Source organism: Larus michahellis, chromosome 1 (assembly GCF_964199755.1).
Source record: "Larus michahellis chromosome 1, bLarMic1.1, whole genome shotgun sequence".
In the NCBI taxonomy this organism is placed as follows: Eukaryota; Metazoa; Chordata; class Aves; order Charadriiformes; family Laridae; genus Larus; species Larus michahellis.
Window position 1 is genome coordinate 129399853 of NC_133896.1, and position 18628 is coordinate 129418480.

Genomic DNA, 18628 nt, shown 5'->3' on the forward strand with positions numbered 1-18628 from the left:
GGATACCTACTGGGAGTGCCAGAGCCTTGCGCTTAGGCAGGGGAGGGACATCCCCAGCTGGCAGCAGGGCGCACACTGCCATCCGGCAGCGCGAGCTGCCAATGCCACAGCAAAACATACTTTGCTTTTCACTCAGAGCCGCAGCGGCAAAGCGCCTTCCCTCCCTTTTCTGCATGCCGCGTGCCGCCTGTCACGATAATCTCGCCTTGTGCCAAAAGGCTCCCGTTGCAGGGACCACGCTCTGCCCGCTCTGCCCACCCGCCTTCCCCCTGTGCCCACCTCACAAACAACCGATGACCTAGAGTAAACATCCTGGCACTTGCCAAAATACTAACAATTCCAGCTTGCACCCTTCCTACAGCCCCCTTCCCAGCTGCAAACAACTTGGAGGCAAGATGAGATGCTGCTTTGCCTATCGTACATACGATACACCGATTAAAGGCTTTCAGGCAGCATTGGTCCTGACCAAGGGATTTGCCCCAGCAGCGTATGAATTGTAGAATTCTACTCATGCCATTTTTTTTTTATAGTTTTACACGAGCTTTATAAAAGATGCTTTATAGCCTTCTGGCTGTCTAGAAACGGAACTGAAACAAGAGCTGAGAGTCCTATAGCGGTAATCAAGTCATAATCAAGAGAGCTGGAAAACAGTATCAAGACAGCCGTGACCACTCAAGAAGAACTAAAATAGCCTATTAAAAAAAAAACAAAACACCACACAACAAAACTCCCCCTCCTCCACACACCAACAGCTCCAGACTGGTGGTTTCACCACTCCCGGACCCCAAAGACCTGACACCCACACACATGCTCTGGGTGGCTGGCAGATCAACCAGCATTTACACCCACATGAAACAGGCTGACAGGCCAAATCATGGGCTTCTCATATCTAACGCCCAGGCTACAAGGCATCAGTTTCCAGATATGCTCAAGGCAGGGCAGTCGTCCGGTCAGAGCCCGAACGGTTTTAGGGCTGCCTCAGGTTGTGCATACCTTGATGGAGAGGACACGCGGCCTGGGGTCATTTCCTCTGAAGTACCTGGAGGCATTGTAACTGCTGAGCAAATTAAACCCCAGAGAGGCTCAGCCAATCATGGGCTGACGACATGCAGCAGTAGGGGCAAGACAGCAGCCACAGCCCTCCCATTAATCCACTTGCCCACCACTGGCAATAGCACTGGCAAATCATTTGTTTGTAGCGCAGCACAGTGTAAACCTACAGCTTGCTAACTGGATTCATGAGTTTTAAGAAGAAGTCAAACAATTTTTCCAAGCACCTCATTTTTTTCAAGCACTGGAAAAACATAAGTCATTCAACAGATATATTAATATTTTCAGTGTTGCCTCAGGACCCAGATTTTTGATATTGTGTGAATGAAGCAAATGAAAGTTGCACGATTGTTTTAGAATACAACATTTGCAGTTGTACTATGTACTGTCCACAGAGAGAAGGCAGATTGCCTCTCAGGTAGAAGTGGTTCAGGCATCATACATGTCGCTCTGTGTTTTTGCTGAACCATTCTGCAAGCACTTTTTCATTACCCGTGTTTTCCTCTCTCTCATTTTTTGCACCTTTCCAGGAGAGTCCTTGCCATCACACATGAAATGACTAGTATAAAGGAGCATCTTGTTGAAATATGCAGGTGTTTTCCTGCTCCTTCTTGACCACAAGATTCTGACCAGACCTTTAGTTTCCCCAACTCCTGTCTAGGTAAAGGCAGTTTGAAAATCAGGGAGCACCAAACACCTTCTTAGCTCTTCTCTTGTCCCTCCCATGCCAAACTCCTTTTGGTGAAGGCAAGGAGTTGGTTTAATAATCTGATTTTGGGAGATCTCTGCTCAGTGTCCAGTGATAAAAGGAAAATAAAATAAAATAAAATAGGTCACCAAAATTAGATACCCCCTCCAGGCTCCAGGTCCAGGATGTGGAGGCCTGAAGGTACACTCTTATTTGAATTCTAGACTCCTTTAAGAAACTATAAGAGCGCTTAGATGATAGAAGCCTATCCAAACAATGGATAAGCTATTTGTCTTCTTAGCTGTTTATGCTCCATTTAAGCCAATGTTTTATTGGGTTAACCTCTATTTGACCCAGTGGAGGGACAAGTTGTTTTCCTTGAGCTAGTCATTAGCTCAACCGTAACTGATATTCCCAAGGAGAAACTTCATTTAAGTTGAAAAAAAGAAAATCAATGAACAGATGACCTCAGGACTAATGAGCATGCTGAGTTCAGTCCCTTTCCATAATCCTTCCTTTCTTGAAGTCTGGGTAAAGAAAAAGACAGAGGGGAAAAAAGGTGGGGGGAGGGAAGCACTTATGCACTTACCTGTGAGAACGCAATCCCAAAAGCCACTCCAGCTATGATTCCCATATTTGTCTCCATAAAACTGGTCACCAAGTCATAACAGCCCTGGAAAACAAACATAATCATTCCTTGTATCAACCTTCCCTGCCACAAATGCATACATACAAATTTCTCATTTAAAATGAACTTGGGATAGACAATGGTTTTTTCTGTAATTTCCAACAATGTCACCTTTTTATTTAATAGCAATTCTGAGTGAATGATGGAAAGCAGTGGCAAAACCGGTTCTTTTTAGAAAAAAAATGTCTTTCAGTACTTTTAAAAGCTAAATGTGATGTGGCACGCCTTTTTATAGGTCTTAATAAAGAAAGTCACTTCGCGTTGTTTTAAAAAACGTTAATATAGCTTTGACCTGAAGCCAAACCAGTAACAATATAAGGTAATGCTATAATGCAGTACAGGTGTCAAAAATGAATAAATGATGCTGATCTCCTAATACTCCAGATATTTAATAAAAGCCTGCTTCAGTCATCCAGTGAGGCTTTCTGCTTGCTTTCTCCTTTCAAAGGACACCAGGCAAGGTACTGAGTAGTATATAACTTTAAACCATATAACAAAGTTATCAAGGGTTTTGTATGAAGTTTCTTGGTTCATTTGCTCTTGGACATAAAATTCCCTGTCCGGCTCCCCAAACCCAATTTTCTCTCTCTAGCTCAGACCCTGACTCCATCAGCTGACTTGCTTCCTCCCTCTGTCCCACACTGGGGCCAGAAGATTCACACATGTTTCCGCCCTTCTCTTGGACAGGCCTTTTTAAGATGTCCCCCTCAGTATGATAATTTTCACCAATTTTTTCCCTTCACCTACTCTGCCCCTCAAAAAAGCGGTGTGGTGTAAATGAGTCTTATCAAGAGACGCAAAACTTGAAGAAAAAAAGGATAATGTCTATTTTTTCTTTCATTACTAACCTATCCGCCCACACGATCCAAAGCCACCTCTTGGCCCCTTTTGCCAACGTCAAATGGCCAAATGACCAACAATGGCCAGTGGTCAAATGACCAACACCACTCTCAGTGTAAAGCCAGTCAGAAGGCATTTGTCAGGTTATAACTTGATCCACTTATCAGAAGTTGGAAAAACCAGAAATAACAGTGAGTTCTTTTCCCAGTTTGGGCTCCTGCCCCATAAGAGAGACTTGCCTCCGTGTTCCCCCTCCATCCACACCCCCCTCACTTCTGCAAACGCTTTAGGAACTCTCTACATGACTTCAGAGGATTAGATGCTTGTAAACACTAACAGCTAGAAAGAAAGGATGTCCTTCGTTAGAGACAGGCCACCCATGAACTAAATCATATCATTTCTTTAACCTCTTCTATAATATCAGAAGACATTTTATTTAATCGTGAGAGCAATGAAGTGGTAAACCTAATAGTAGCTGTGGACCAGCACAGCTGTAATTCAGTTCTGAAATGTTTAAGTGTACATATTAACCCTTAATTACATCTTACAACAGTGTACAGTATGTCAGATTCAAGCTTGCTTATTTAACACATCAAGCAACTATAGTTGTGTGTGTTTTACATGTTATGAAATGAGATTAGATTTCTCAAGCAGCGCTTTCATTCTGTCTGACACAGCTTAATGTTCTCCCAGCTCTTCTGAAAACAGCCTTCAAGAGACGCAACATCTAACAGCCATGGTAATTTGAGGGAGACAGAAGATCTCGTTAAAAAAACATGCAAGTGAGAGAGTTTTGATCGCTCTCCTCATTTGAAGGCTGTGTTTTCCCAATCACAATAATCTGTTTCCTGAAGTACATTGCATAAATACAGCTTAATTGCTCAGTCCTTACTGTGCACGGAGTGAGAGTGCAAGCAGCACCCAAGAGTTGCATATAGAGTACAGAAGTACGTGAAGCACCGTCTGCGAACATCTGGGCGGTGACTCAGAAGACAGAAGTGACAATTTAGCAAGTATCCGGTCATTCTTGACTCTGCGCATCTGTTCCTTTATTAAGATTTTAGAGAGAAGTAGTTCTTGAGGTTTGTTGGTAATGAGCTCTAAAGATTAAAAGCACTATATGAACACTAATTAGCTAATCCTAATGACAGCTTTCAAAGTTAGGTATTAGTCCCATCTGAGATGAAGAAACTGACAGAGAGACTAAATGATTTACCCAAGGTCACTAAGCAAGTTAGTGGCAGAGCTGGCAAAGAAAATCCAGGAATGTTGTCTTTTAGTCCTGCAATTAGGTCATCATTTTAATCCTCTTTGGATAATTCATCATTAGTCCTCAGAAACTGCTAGTAGTTTGATGAGCTTATCGAGAACTTGTCTTACTGATAGTTTTGCAAGATCCACTGAAAAGAAGTATTCCAAATATACTTCTCCACAGGAATGGTAACAAGGGTCTTCCACAACACAGACAGTGTGTATTTTTTCCCTTTTCTCCAACACACACAGAGCAAAGTGCCTATTTCCAAGACGAGCAAGGGGCAGGGGTCAGAGGCAATGACGTTTGCTTCCTATCTGAAGTGAAAGCATAGGGCCGCACAACATTTCCTCCTGCTTGCTTTTTATTCCCATGGCCCTTTCAGAAACATCCCACCTCGCTCAAATGTTTGGGACAACTCCATGATCTCAAAACTGCCAAACAGAAATCTTTACAACCTTTGATTACAAGTAGCTATCTCAGAAAACGGGACACAAGTTTTCAGATGTCACAGGACGTTCAAACTTCCCCTAGGTAATCAAATCAAATAATTAAGTCAACTGCTTCCCGAGGAAATCAGCATTTCACTTGTCAGGCAAACTGTGCATTTGCAGGAGAGATGCTTAGGAACAAACACGGCTGGAAGTGAGTTACTAGCCCTGGACTAGCACAAGCTCATTCATCCCTCAGCCGCTTCCTACAGCTTTGCAGGCATTCCTTTGCCAAGAGGAACTCGCAAGTGGACAGGGATTTCTGTGTGCACGCCGAGCATGCACAGCAAGGCTGGCACTTTGGGGAAACACCAGATCGGTGCTGGGAATGTAAATGGCACCTGCTCAGTTACGCAGCCAGGAAAGGTTCAGAGAGCGTGACCACCCCGAACTGAAAAGGTGGGACCTGCTGGTAGAGTACCAGTCACACCAGACAGCTCTGCTGCTGGTAAGGTGGGCAGAAGCAGGGGCTCAGGATGGGCTGCCCAGGAGGCACTCTGTCTGCAGGGGATGCTGGCTGTACTGCACAGCCCCTACATCCACCCCGTCCTGCCTCTCACCTTCTTTCCAATTCTACAAAACCAGAAAGTTACTACAAGTTCACAAAGTGCAACTGAATGGAGCGGCTCATCCTTCACACTCACGCAACCCAGCAACCCAGCAAGATTACCTCACTGGTGGCGACCGAGTTTCGTAACAGATGGACGTCACTAATGTTCTACAGATGTCTGCAACGAGTGGCTGTCATTAAACTATTACAGAAAAAAAAGGCTTAGTGGAAAATAATCCTCTAGTATCTTTTTTTTTCTTTAATACATGCTAGAAAATGTTGTCCACTTGACTGGTTTATAAAGAAAGATGTTTCAGGCTGTGCTCAGCCACCACTCCAACCTCCTGATTCACAGGTGACCGAGATGAAAAAGACAGAAACAAGACAGAGAGGCATTTCCATATTTCCCCTGCTATCTACTCAGGACTCTCATTTATTTTTTTAAATTAAACTCTGAAAACAAAAACAGAAAAGAAAATAATCTTTAAGTCTGACTAACTATGCTGCAACTTAGCTTGGTGATTTGTGATCATTCCAACAAACTGCCTGTTGCCTCTCTTGCAAATCTCAAGTGAGAAAGAAAGAACTGATGATGCACCAGCACTTAAAGCAATAACTTAAGTTGTATTTCTGCACTGCAGTGTCTGCTATAAATGCTGCATTATTTTCTCTTTATGCCTCCCTTTCTTTGTGTTTTCTGTGTTTTTATTCTCCAATTATTCCTTTTCTTCCTGTTTTCCCAACCTTTTCCCAACCTGCTCCTTCAGGTGACCCCAGGAGAGGGGTCACTTTGTCTGCACTGTCCTTGCAGCAGCACATGTTTGAAGATCTTAAGAGTCACTGTAAATGTACCAGCGAAGCACAACGTTTATTGTCCATCATCCATGTTTTCTCTGTTTGGGATGACAGTTAGGCTCCGGCACTGAAATTACTGTACAAACATAAGCAAGAATATGCCTCCCTGCACCTAGCTACATCCTCGTCCTCAACAAAACGCCACCGCATTCAGCAGGAGCGAGCGGAGAAGCGGAGAAGCAGAGAAGTGCTGGCTGACCTAACCCTCAAGGGGAGTCAAGCACGCGTGCCACTTGTGCCAGCGCTGCCTGTGTGTGTAGTGCCGTACTTCTGCCTCTGCTGTGAGCAAGGGGAACAAATCCCCTCCTCATCAGAAATGTCGCTATACCTGTTCATTTGAGAAAGGCCAGCTTAAAGAATTTGAAAGTAGGCAGAGGGGCAAAGCTCACCCTTACCATCACCCCAGCCCAATACACACGTTATCAACCAGCCATTTGAAACAAAATGCAATTGCTTCATATGGTCCACTGAGGTACTGGGATGGTTTCGTAACAACTGCCTCTGGCACAACGTTATTGGTACCTTCTGGTTTACTTTAGTGGCAGCCACGGTCATGTTGCGCAGATCCTGAGTATTACAGTCACTGGAGTTCATGCAACAGCTCGTAGGGATGCCGTGTTTGAAGAAGTAAGGGCTGGTGCTCCAATTGGTGTAGCTCTGAATGCCGCAGCAACTCAGCTACGAGGAACAAGAGGCAGATTTAAAACAAACAAATGAACCAGAATTAAAACTAGTACAGGATCATCACTGCCCACTTAATAAACTCATGATCAAAATAAAGGCAGATTATCTCCAGCTTTCAAAAGTAGTTACCACCCCTTGCCCCATTTATCACAAAAGTATCTGGAATGTCATTTACAGAAGATGGGAGCAGATGACCTACTAAGAAAAAGGTATTTTATGAGCAGAGTGATTACTTGTAGCATTTGACAAAGGTCAAGCCATAAAGCCATCTTTTTCAGTTGAAGGTCCGTTGGGTTTTTTCATTTGTTTGTTTCCTTTGCTTATTTATTTATTCGATTAAAGATGATCCTGGAAATTCAAGACAGAGCCTCACAATATGGTCAAAAAAAATGGCTTAAAACCCCCAAAGCATTACATAGATTTACATACAGGGTCAAACTAGTACAAATTGCTAAGGTTAAGCAAGCCCCTCTAACTCACCAAAATAATTTCTAGGAAAATTCACTAAGGCACGAATAGAAGGAGACCATATGTTCATAGAGTGTGTCTACGAAATCAGCTGAAAGGAAGTTTCAGTTTGGAAGGACATTCTGCTCTAGATGCTAAGCTAGAAGAAGACTCAAAGATATGGAGTACGGGCTGAATTCTCTGCATGAAAAGGGCTTATAAACGCAATTCCTGTAAAGACAGAGCTGCAGGTTAAATGAACATTTTGCTGTGACAGAAACACTGGACAGTTACTCAAAGCTATTTAGTTCAGCAACTCCTAGGAATCAGAAATGCAAACTAATGGTGAACATTAGGCAAACAGAGAATTTGATGGCAGAATATACTCAGTTTAGGTCAGCTCAGTAATCCGCTAACCCGGAGAAGCCAGGTTGGAGGCAGAGATTGAAACACGCTGAGGGGCCCTACATAACGGTTGTAATTTCTAACGAAGATCTAGAAGTCATCAATACAATTACATTAAAATTTCAGCTGTTCAGAAAGTTACAATTATATGAAAAACAAATTGGCTCACAGAATGTACTGTGAGCTATGAGGATAGCTTCTTGCTATGGTATAGCTTCCTGGGGGAAGTTAAATATGAATGTTACCGCTTTGTTGTAGTCGGTGGACTTGGTCCCTTGTGCTTGTCACCTGTGGCTATTTTGGCCATGCTGTGGCATTTGCTGGTGCCCTGTGCCCCACTGGAAGGTAAGGCAACCTACCATTGCCCTGCCACCACACCCTGCAGGTCAGAAAAGCCCTTCCACTGAGCACCTAATCCATCCCTCCGGCATGGCCAGAGTACAGCTTTCACTGCCTAAGAACAAGGTGTCCTTAAGGGATGAAACTGGCTCCTAAACCTAATTCAAGATCTGGGACCAACAACAAGTAAGAGGGACAGGCCCTGTCTTTATTGGATAGCTTGTTCATTAAACTCCATCCCTGGAGGTATCTAAGCTTAGGCATCTTGGACAAGCATATCAGTTGAAATACTTTTTTCTTTAGATCAGTTTTGCCAGCCTCTAATTTTGCTTGCAATATACAGCTTGCAGATTGAGCCATCCACACTTCATGTTCCACGATCAAATCTGAATGTATGCTTTGTCTCTCCTTATTTGTTAATTTTTAATATCCAATTTCAGACTTACACTTTCCTGTACGTTATCCACTGCATGGCTCCGCTCATCGTTCTTGTTGTAATTCTGGATTGCTTCAGTGTATGTCCTAAGGAAAGTATCCTTGATCTGTGAAGGCAAGGAAAAAAACAGCCCACATGAGCAACGGAAAGCATAACAACCAAAGAAGTTTTTGCAGGAAGCAAATGCATTTCCAAACCTAACAAGGCATCTGAACTAGCCCTTCCCACTTGTTTTTACTGTGTTTTCAGAGCTGGCAGAACTCACTCGTAACTGTCAGGAGTCACTCACGCTTGTTTTCAAGTGGGGTCTATCAGATGTAGAAAGAAAACTACCCCAGCAAACTGCTACGCTTTAAAAAAACAGAATATGACTTAACCTGTTAGAAAGATATCCTTTGATGCTTCTTCCCCAAACACTTTGTTCCAGCACTAATTCTGAAGGAGGCTGCGTGCTTCTCTCTGCTCACGGATGCCTGATGGGAGCCGGAGCTTAAGCAAACTCCTTGGTGACAGAAGTGGCATCAAAAGCAGACCTGAATCCCCTGACCAGGTGGCAGCCCTCGTCCCCAGCACTGAAGACGTTTGAGTAACGAACAAGAGGTCTCTTAGCTGGAGAAGGTCGGGCACATCACTGGGAAAGGCACTTTGACTGGGTGGTAAAGGGATTGGGTAGCAGATGATCTGGGCAACCCCCAAGGCTGTGGCCTGCACAAGAGACTGTCTCCCCCAAAAGGGAGCAGCAGCCTGATGCTGGCAGGTCAGGCCAGATGAAATGGCAATCCTCAGCAGATGGGCAGGTGTTTCAGGATCAAAATTAAAAACCATCCACCATTTGCAAGGGTAGACACCAGAAAAGCCTATAGCAAGGAAAATCTCATCTCAAAAGAGGAGACTAGAAAAACACTTAATACAAAGAGAAGAGACAAGAAGGGTCTGTGGGGTTGCCCTGGTTCAGCACTAATGGCATGTAGGTCCGTGGACTTAAAGCCAGAGATAGACCTGATTACAGTGGATAAAGCAGAAGTGCTACTACAAATCTAGACCATCATCTTTTTTTAAAGCTTCTTTCTGTCCCAGTTTCCTACCTCACCCTATTTCTAATCTCTCCTTGTTCTCAGGATAGAAACAAAATCCCATCCCACTCCCTCCCCCCCAAAAAAAATAAAAAGATCTACAAAACATTGAGTCCGGTCTGATGCAGAAGTGCTCTCTGCCTTTCATAAACAACATTGGCCTGGCTGAAGAAGCTGTGTTTAAGACAAGTATTTAATCTATTTTGCAGCCCTCAGCACATGGTAAAAGAGTAAAGAAGATCTTACATGATGGACACACAAAACCCGATAGCTCCAGAGTAAATTATCAGTCAGCTGAGGCCAAGAGCTTTGGCTAAATCCCTTCATTTGGAATTGCATCAGTTTTTAAGAGCCGCACATGTTATTGTTGCACGTCAGCCACATCCCAGGAGATGCGTATGGAGCCGCCGAGCTCAGCAGCTCATTCTTCACACTCCAGAGAACTCAGTGCCCGGGGAGGCACTGCCATATGCAAACTCAGCACATTTCCACCTACCTCGTGGCGAAACACAAACCCTGAAATGCCAGCCACTAGCTCAGCCAGGAACACCAGGGACAAGAACATGGCATACTGAAAAGGAAGGAGGCAAGAGAAATCAGAATGTGACAGGCTTCTGTCTCAGCACAGATACTGCTCAGTTATCACATAAAATTTAACTTTCTGCCCTGGACAACCTTTAAAGATGTTAATAAACCAAAGGTCTTTTGGAGACAATGCATAGGTTATTGCCTGAATATGTTATATGTGTTTATACAACTCACAAATGATATGTTTTGTCTAATTACTGTCTTTTCTGACATTCCTGTTCCACCATTTCTTAGAGTTCTCATATAAATTAAAACACGCTCACATGCCAGAGATGGATCCAAGTCACTCAGGCTTTGATCTCGCAATAAGGAATACAAACAGACCCTCTATATTTGTACGGCACTCTGCTAAAGTAAATAAGCTTCTCCAGGTGTTTTGATTCGTGTCTATCTGTCTCACTGCTAGACTGGGATTTGCTGCCCGATTCCTGAAGTTTCTCCAATGAATGAACTGAACCACTGATTTCACTGGTGTGGAAATATTCCCACAGTAATACTAGACAGATGCCTCAAATACTTTGCCGAGCCAAGGCCCATGTTTGGCTTTAGAAGCAGCATTTGGATCCAGAGCTAAATAAACCTTGAAAGCAGCGCTTTCAGTGTGGACACTCGTAAACTATTAAAATTACATGTAAGCAGGAAAAAAGAAGCTAAAGAAAAAAAAAAAGCAAAGCGGGACGGCAAAATTTGAAGGAGGGAAAATTACCTTTCTTCTCCATGTGCTAGATGACAGTTAATTAAAAAAGGAAACATTTTAAATCAAATTCAGTCCTAGCAGGGTTTAGTGGAAAGAGGGACATTTATTTTTACTGGAAGATTGCTGGGGAAGGGAGGACAACAGTGAAGGGAGAAGTAGAATCATTCTCTACAATTAATGCAGCTGTCAAATCACTGCCTGTATTCCATTCAGGGGAGAAAGAAAGTTTTTAAATATTTCTTATGTGTACAATGAAAATAAACCCAGGTGCTTGGAATAGCACACGCCAGTGTAAGTGGCATACCTTTAAAAAAGTTACATGACTTGCAGAGCAACTAGCAGAGCCTGAATTCCTATGGATTTAGATCTTCTTTCACCTTTATCCCTTTTCTATCCGGACTGCAGTAACTCCGACAAGCCTCTACACGTGCCGTGACAGCACATCACCAGCAAGAGATAGCAGCAGTTCGAGTACATGCCAGTTGGCCACCAGCATATAACAGCTGACCGATCTGCAGCTGCTACCTCTCCCCTACTGTGCCATCCACTGAGGAAATTAACTCTTTAAGATGTCCGTTTTTAAAATCCAGTTCAAACTGTAGAACCATCCCATTCCTTAGAAAATCAGCCCCAAAATTGTACCAGGAGATGCATTGTACTGTCAAGCCCTTTTCCACTATCTCAGTGCTTCACAAGTGCTATTTTCACCCTTCAAATCATTATACATGTAGGATTTTGCTCCTGAATATTCCTAGAAACGCATTTTACAAATATAGGTTTGCTTAACCTGTAGTCACTTTGCATTGTAAGGTAGGCTGAAAAACTCAGAAGAGAGAAACTTATAGGCAGAGAGGTTAAACTGGATTGAGAGACAGCTGCTGCACCTCTGCTTAGTGTACCTCAAGTCCATGATGCTTTTGAGATGAGGACAAACATACCATATGGAGCTTTGTTTTCTGGGGTTGACTTGTTTCATTCTAGTGAATGTTAGGAGAAAAAGAAAGGCTGGTGTGCTTTTAGAAGGTACCAACTATTTTTGCCCCAGATTTCACATCAGGGTGTTAAAATGACCCCTTTAAAATAGACTTCAAATGAATTTCAAGTTTATGATGCTTCAGATGTTTTTAAGATTGTAAATATACCTATCTGTCTTGCAGAAACCCAGAACAATTGTAGAATTACTCACAGAGTAATTCATCATCAGCATTTCACCCTGCTCCCAACCACACATGGGCCTGTAAGCTGTGCAGTAGCAAAATTCATTCATACTCAATCAACAGCTGGGTTTGGCAAAGATTTTTTTCCCATTCTTTGTCCAAAAGACACACGTGTTGAACATTAAGATCAATAAAATCTAGCTTATGAGCATAAAAACACACATTAACATCTGGTGAAGCTTGGCAGGAGGTGGGAGGAATCCCAGTACATCAACAAAACCTCTTCCTCTCTTGCTTCAGGCACTTTGGCATGCTTACCAGTTTCAGCATCCATGGGCTGCCACGACAAGTAGCAAAGCAGCCAAAAAGACCGAAGACGATGATCGTGGTACCCGTCCCGATGAGCACGTAGGGGGCATTGGTGGAGTTCTCAGCAATGAGAGAGATGTACGTGCCAAGGGTGAGCTTGCCCCAGACGCCAACTGCGAGAAGGATAACGCCTGTGATCTGCAAAGCAAGAGCACAAAGCCATCAGGAGCTACCAGGGAAGGCATCCAAATTCAATACACAGTGATCCTGAAGAGATTCATTGGTGCTGTTGTCTTGGCAGAAGGAAGCCTCAAGACTTTTACTAACTCCAGACGGATGGACAGAGAAAATTAATTTCCAGCATCTGGAGATGTTACGTTAAGACTGCCACTGGAGGACAAACATCTAGGATTAATCACTGCGAAGCTGATGATTGCCAAGGGAGGATGCAGTGTTCCACCTGCAGGAACAGGCTCTCTGCTCCTACAGCACGCTGAGAGAGGTGGCCAACTCCATCACTCTTACCAAAAGCTGACAATAATCGCCTCCACCTCACACCTCCTGAGTTTTGGCACAAAGACTGCCTGAACCACAAAGACCTGTTGCTCAACGTCCCATCCTTCTTAATGCCAAAGTTTCAGGAACATGAGCATCCCTTGCAGTGCATTACTCTGGCAGGTGAGCCTTCCCCCACTCCCCAGGCTGTACAGCAAGCGAGCCCCTGGCTGTGCAGAAGCTTTCCCCCCTGACACGGGGTGGGAGAACACCAGTGGGCCCTGGGAGTGCCCGGCCTCTCGCCTGAGATGTGCGAGCAGAGGCCACCATGCTACAGGGCAGTCGGGGCTGCCAGCACCAGCAGGGACGTGGGGGAAGCCCATGGTGTGACGTACATTGATATCGAGCAGTGGCCACAACAGGGATGATGCCTGCACCACCTGCTGATCATCACCTGATGCTGACACGTCTGCTTCAAGACTGTACGCCCATAACTCATTCCCCCGGTGCAGCCAAAGGTGGGACACGAAGGGCCAGCCCCGAGCGCCAGCTCTGCAAACGCTTCCTGAACTCACCCAAAACTTCTTACTAGCTCCTCCAGGCCACTGCTAAGAGGCAGGAGCAGAAGAAATGTCCTGACAGTATTCTTTTGTTCACTATCCAAGATTTCAGTTGGGAACATCTTTACACTGCTGTGAAATCTTGAAATTCAACACTATTACACCAGGGTTGCCCTGCAGTTGCTTGTGCAGGGGATCCTTGTTTACAGTTATATTGCCTCTAAAAAATCCCAGCTGAGCTACGATTGTAAGATCTTTCAGCTACTTCTCATACAGGTTGATGTTAATTAATTCAGGGAAAGTCTTCTCGAAGGGAAAAGGAAAACAGCTTTTTGGCTTTTTTACCTGGGCTGGCTTAAAAAGGACTATGCGGGGTGCACCTTCGTCGCTGCCTTCCCACTGTGCCCTTTCCACTGTCCCCCTGCTCCACACAAGCCGGCAAAGGAGACCGTCCTCTGCTCGACCTGTGTCTGCGGCAGTAGCAGCAAGTGCTGCTCTGATGCAGCATTTCTCCCTCTCTGGAGAGGGAACTGCATTCAGCAGAGCTGCTGAATAATCAGAGTCACCTAAGGAAAACACCAGGAGGGGGGAGAATACAAAATAGATGCTCTGAAGAAAGGTACAGGGGGAGGGATGCAGGGGAAGAAAAGAAACCCCAAAAAGAGAGAATAAAGAGAGGAGACCAGACAAACAAAAGCAAATTAGCATGTCCTCAGAGACGGGAGATCACTTCTATACCAGAGAGAAAATAATCTCACCTGGCACTTTGGACACTTCCCAGCTCATCCCCTTCCTTCCCCCACACCTCCCAGTGCTGTAGGAAAGACATGTCCCCAGCTGGCTGCCACTCAGAGCACACCGGAGTGCAGCACCGCCAGGGAAACCCATCACATCCCTGTATCTCCCTAAGCGTCCCCTGCTCCCCCTGACCAGCCATGGCAGGCGTTGGCATTTCTATAACGGAGGCAATAGGAATAAATCCAGCTCCTGTCCATCTTTCAGTGGAACTGCGTGAAAAGTGCTGATTCCTTGCTCTTGTACCCCACCGACTAACAGCTGAATGCCAAAAAAAATCACCAAGTAGCTTACCTACCCATAGGCATCAAATGCCACTGATAAGTTTGGTCCCATCCACACACACCACTAGATTCACCTTTCTCCCCCTTCTCCCTAACAAAAGCTTTCTCAGAGGGTGCAGATCAATCAGCAAAGTCCGAAAGCGAGCTGTGGGGGGACTCGGAAATCTATAGAACAACTTTTGGTTTCTCGCCTCCAGTTCGACAAAGGGCTGGTTTCTGTGCCTGAGCTGCTGAAAGTTTTACCACTGTCCCCAGGGAGACGTAAAAGCCGCCTTCACTGCCAAAATGAACAAGCAGCTTCACATTTGAAAGAGAACTCAAGCCTTGTAATAAAAAGCATTTTTAGTCAGCTGTTTGAAACAATTACTAACCCGTTTTAAGAGTTTGGTTTCCTCCTGTCTCAGGGGGGCCTACCCAATTTATGGTACACGCAGACTTTGGAAAAAGGGAGCAAAGCCTCTCGGTGGCTCATTCCCCTTCTGTTTCTTAAGAGAGCTCTGATTTACATGGGTTTAAGGAAATCCCGCAGTTTGTGGTGAGGCCTAAACCCCCAGCACGCCTGGCACTGTGCAGAGGGGATGGGACACTTCCACAAAGACATGCTGCAGTTGCACCTTGAGTGGCAGCCACACCAGCTGGAATTTCACTCATGAAGAGGGAAAAACAGAAGCCTTCCCTGCAAACCTTTTCATGACCTTTATTTGACAGAGCACGAGCAGGGGTATGACTAATGCCTACCTCTACCCAAAGGCAAACCTTGCTTCCTTATTTTCAAGATACACTTTTATCCCTATCTCTCTGCTCTATTAGGCAACCAAGGGAGCAAAATCAATGTACTGGCCTCTGGTTTGGTTTGGTTTTGTTTTTAGATTTGTTTTCTTTAAAAGCAGGAGGGACAAGAGCAGATGGAAGACCAGGATAGCGCTGGCCTGAAAACAAGGCAGCAGGAATACGCACCACTCCTGCTACTCACCATCGCTGCATGCATCTTCTCCTACCTTACCTCTTGCCCCAACAGGCTGTGGAAATGAACCCTGTATGGTTGTACCTGATTAACGAAGCAATTCTTTCATTTGACCTGAAACCACCAGGCCAGCCTAATACTGTGTCCAGTGTGACCTGTGGGTCAGGCCCAATAAGTGATGTGGGACCATTCACATCTGAAAGGTCTAAAAGGAAACTCAGAGCATCTCCTGCAGTGCACAGTCTCTCCTCAGTCTTCCCACTGTAATGTTTCCCTTCAGACCACGACAGACTCATAGAATGGTTTGGGTTGGAAGGCACCTTAAAGACCATCTAGTTCCAACCCCCTGCCCTGGGCAGGGACACCTCCCACTAGACCAGGCTGCTCAAAGCCCCATCCAGCCTGGCCTTGAACACTTCCAGGGATGGGGCTTCCCTGGGCAGCCTGTTCCAGTGCCTCACCACCCTCATAATGAAGAATTTCTTCCTAATATCTAATCTAAATCTACCCTCTTTCAGTTTGAAGCCATTACCCCTTGTCCTATCACTACACGCCCTTGTAAAAAGTCCCTCCCCATCTCTCCTGTAGGCCCCTTTTAGGCACTGGATGGCCACAATGAGGTCTCCCCGAAGCCTTCTCTTCTCCAGGCTGAACAACCCCAACTCTCTCAGCCTGTCCTTATAGGAGAGGTGTTCTAGATGATCATGTAGTTCAGTGGCAAAATGGAAAATGATTAGGAAATCATCAAGATAAACAGTGGCAGATAGACACATGGATATGATCAATGCATCTTCTGGAGATGTACAAAATATTTCAGATATCTCCTGGCAGGCAGAGGAGAGCGACCACAAGCCTTTCGACTTTTAGAGCCCCCCCGAGCCGAGATTCACCATCCAGAGCAGCTTTATTTATAAACAACTGCAATAGCTGGCACACACAGAACAAGAAAGCAGCAGTCCTGCTCCATCGGTGGACTTCTATAGGAAAACCTGGCCTTCATGTGGCCCCTCCAAGAATTCTTGCAGGGTTCATTTTCTTAGTACCTTGAAACTGTATGCTATAATAGAGCAGATGAATTATACATTTTTTAATCTTGCTTGGCAATAAGGAGCAACAAATGATCTCATAAGGACAAAGTCTTTATAGAGGCCACTCAGTCATATATTTGAGATGTCGAGTCATGCAGTTTTGAAAGCTCCCTGAAGCTGAAAAACACACTTTATTTACATCTAACAAGAAGGGCTAGCACAGGCCCTGGTAACAGCAAGAATGGCACCAACAGTGACCTCCCTTCATGGTGGCCACACACCCTTAGCCTCTGGCATAGCCTCTCTCATGGCTATGAGAGGTGTGGGGAACACAACAGGGGATGCGGCATGGCCTGGACATGTACTGTCTAGGGGTGGAAAGTAAATAGCTAGCTGCAAAGGATTTAATTCTTCATTAAAACAAACACACACTAATAAAGCAAAACCCACCCCATACACCTCCCATGAAGCGCGAACCAATTCTTCCCTGACTGCCCACAGAGATGTTTTCCCAAACACAAGGGCACTGAAGTACAGTGTTGTATTTGTAATTTCCTCTCATTGTCCTGGCAATGGTATGACAACTACAGCCTGTGCAAAAGGGAGGGCACAACCCCACCCCACCTCCTCAGCAGACACAGAAGAAATGAACTGGCAGCTGCAGAGCCTACGATGCCCCAAATGAGACATCTGGAGTGCTACTGAAAAACAAGCATTAACAAAGGCAAAAAAAAAAAAAAAAGGTTTGCTTCTAAAAAATTACTACAGGAGAGGTTCTGCCCAAATGTAAGGAGCTGTGGGAGAACCGTCAGTAGCTGCTCTTTGGAGGGCTGGGACCCCATTGTCCCCACAGCCCCCAGGGGGCAGAAGGGCCAGAGCGGCCTCTCTGAGCCTTGGCCCCATTTTACACAACACCAGTTGCAAGAAGCGCAATGTCATGAAGGCAACTGTGGCTTTCACCACCTCCCTTAAGCATTTCTGACTTCATGGATTGTTTGGGGTTTTTTTATGGTTTCAAGCACAGAGTCTGAGTATACACAGAGGCAGCCGATCGGAAGAAGGATGCACAGAGAAGGGCTGCCTAGATAGCTCAGCCATTTTCAATATTTACCAGCCATCATATACCCTTGCCCAGTGTCTGACAGGTCTGCCTCCATGGCACAGTGCAAAGCAGGAGCCCCCTTGCAGGCAGGGGGCCGAAGGGTGTCCTGCGGGCACCCTACTGCTGTCGGGGTAGGATTAATGAAGCCCACAGGGCAACTTCCAGGGCTGGGCTGGCAGTGCCTGGGCTCCAAGCTGCATCGGGGAGCTTTGCTCACTCATCACTGTTGCTGGGACCCCCGACCTGGAGACCCTGGCCTCTTCCTAAAGCAGATGTCTGACAGCCCCTCTTCGTCAGTTCCTACAGCTATAACAAGCCCCATCAATTTGGACAGGTTTCGTGTCCACGAATGGGCTTGCAAGCAGTTTCACAGAATCATAGAATTGTCCAGATTGGAAGGGACCTTTAAGATCATCAAGTCCAACCATTAACCTAACACTGCTAAAATCACCACTAAATCATGTAGCTCAGCACCATGTCTACCTGTCTTTTAAACACCTCCAGGGATGGTGACATAGACACTTCCCCGGCCACCCTGTTCCAGTGCTTGGCAACACTTTCGGTGAAGAAATTTTTCCTAATATCCAATCTAAACCTCCCCTGGTGCAACTTGAGGCCATTTCCTCTTGTCCTATGAGTTGTTACTTGGGAGAAGAGACTGACTCCAACCTCACTACAACGTCCTTTCGTCCTTTCAGGCAGTTGTAGGGAGCGATAAGGTCTCCCCTCAGCCTCCTTTTCTCCAGGCTAAATAACCCCAGCTCCCTCAGACGTTTCTCATAAAACTTGTGCTCGAGACCCTTCACCACCTTCGTTGCCCTTCTCTGGACACACTCCAGCACCTCAGTGTC

General features: G+C 45.3%; 1 protein-coding gene across 2 annotated transcripts in view; it reads right to left on the reverse strand.

Moving 5' to 3' along the window:
- TSPAN7 (tetraspanin 7) overlaps nucleotides 1-18628 on the reverse strand; it is a 103254-nt gene that overhangs the window by 7085 nt on the left and 77541 nt on the right. For both annotated transcript variants that reach the window (XM_074603966.1, XM_074603975.1), the window contains exons 2-6: nucleotides 12559-12747; nucleotides 10295-10369; nucleotides 8736-8831; nucleotides 6937-7092; nucleotides 2328-2411 (exon numbers count right to left, since the gene is read on the reverse strand). In XM_074603966.1, the coding sequence (XP_074460067.1) occupies nucleotides 2328-2411; nucleotides 6937-7092; nucleotides 8736-8831; nucleotides 10295-10369; nucleotides 12559-12747 (600 nt within the window). The remainder of the gene's footprint in view (nucleotides 1-2327; nucleotides 2412-6936; nucleotides 7093-8735; nucleotides 8832-10294; nucleotides 10370-12558; nucleotides 12748-18628) is intronic.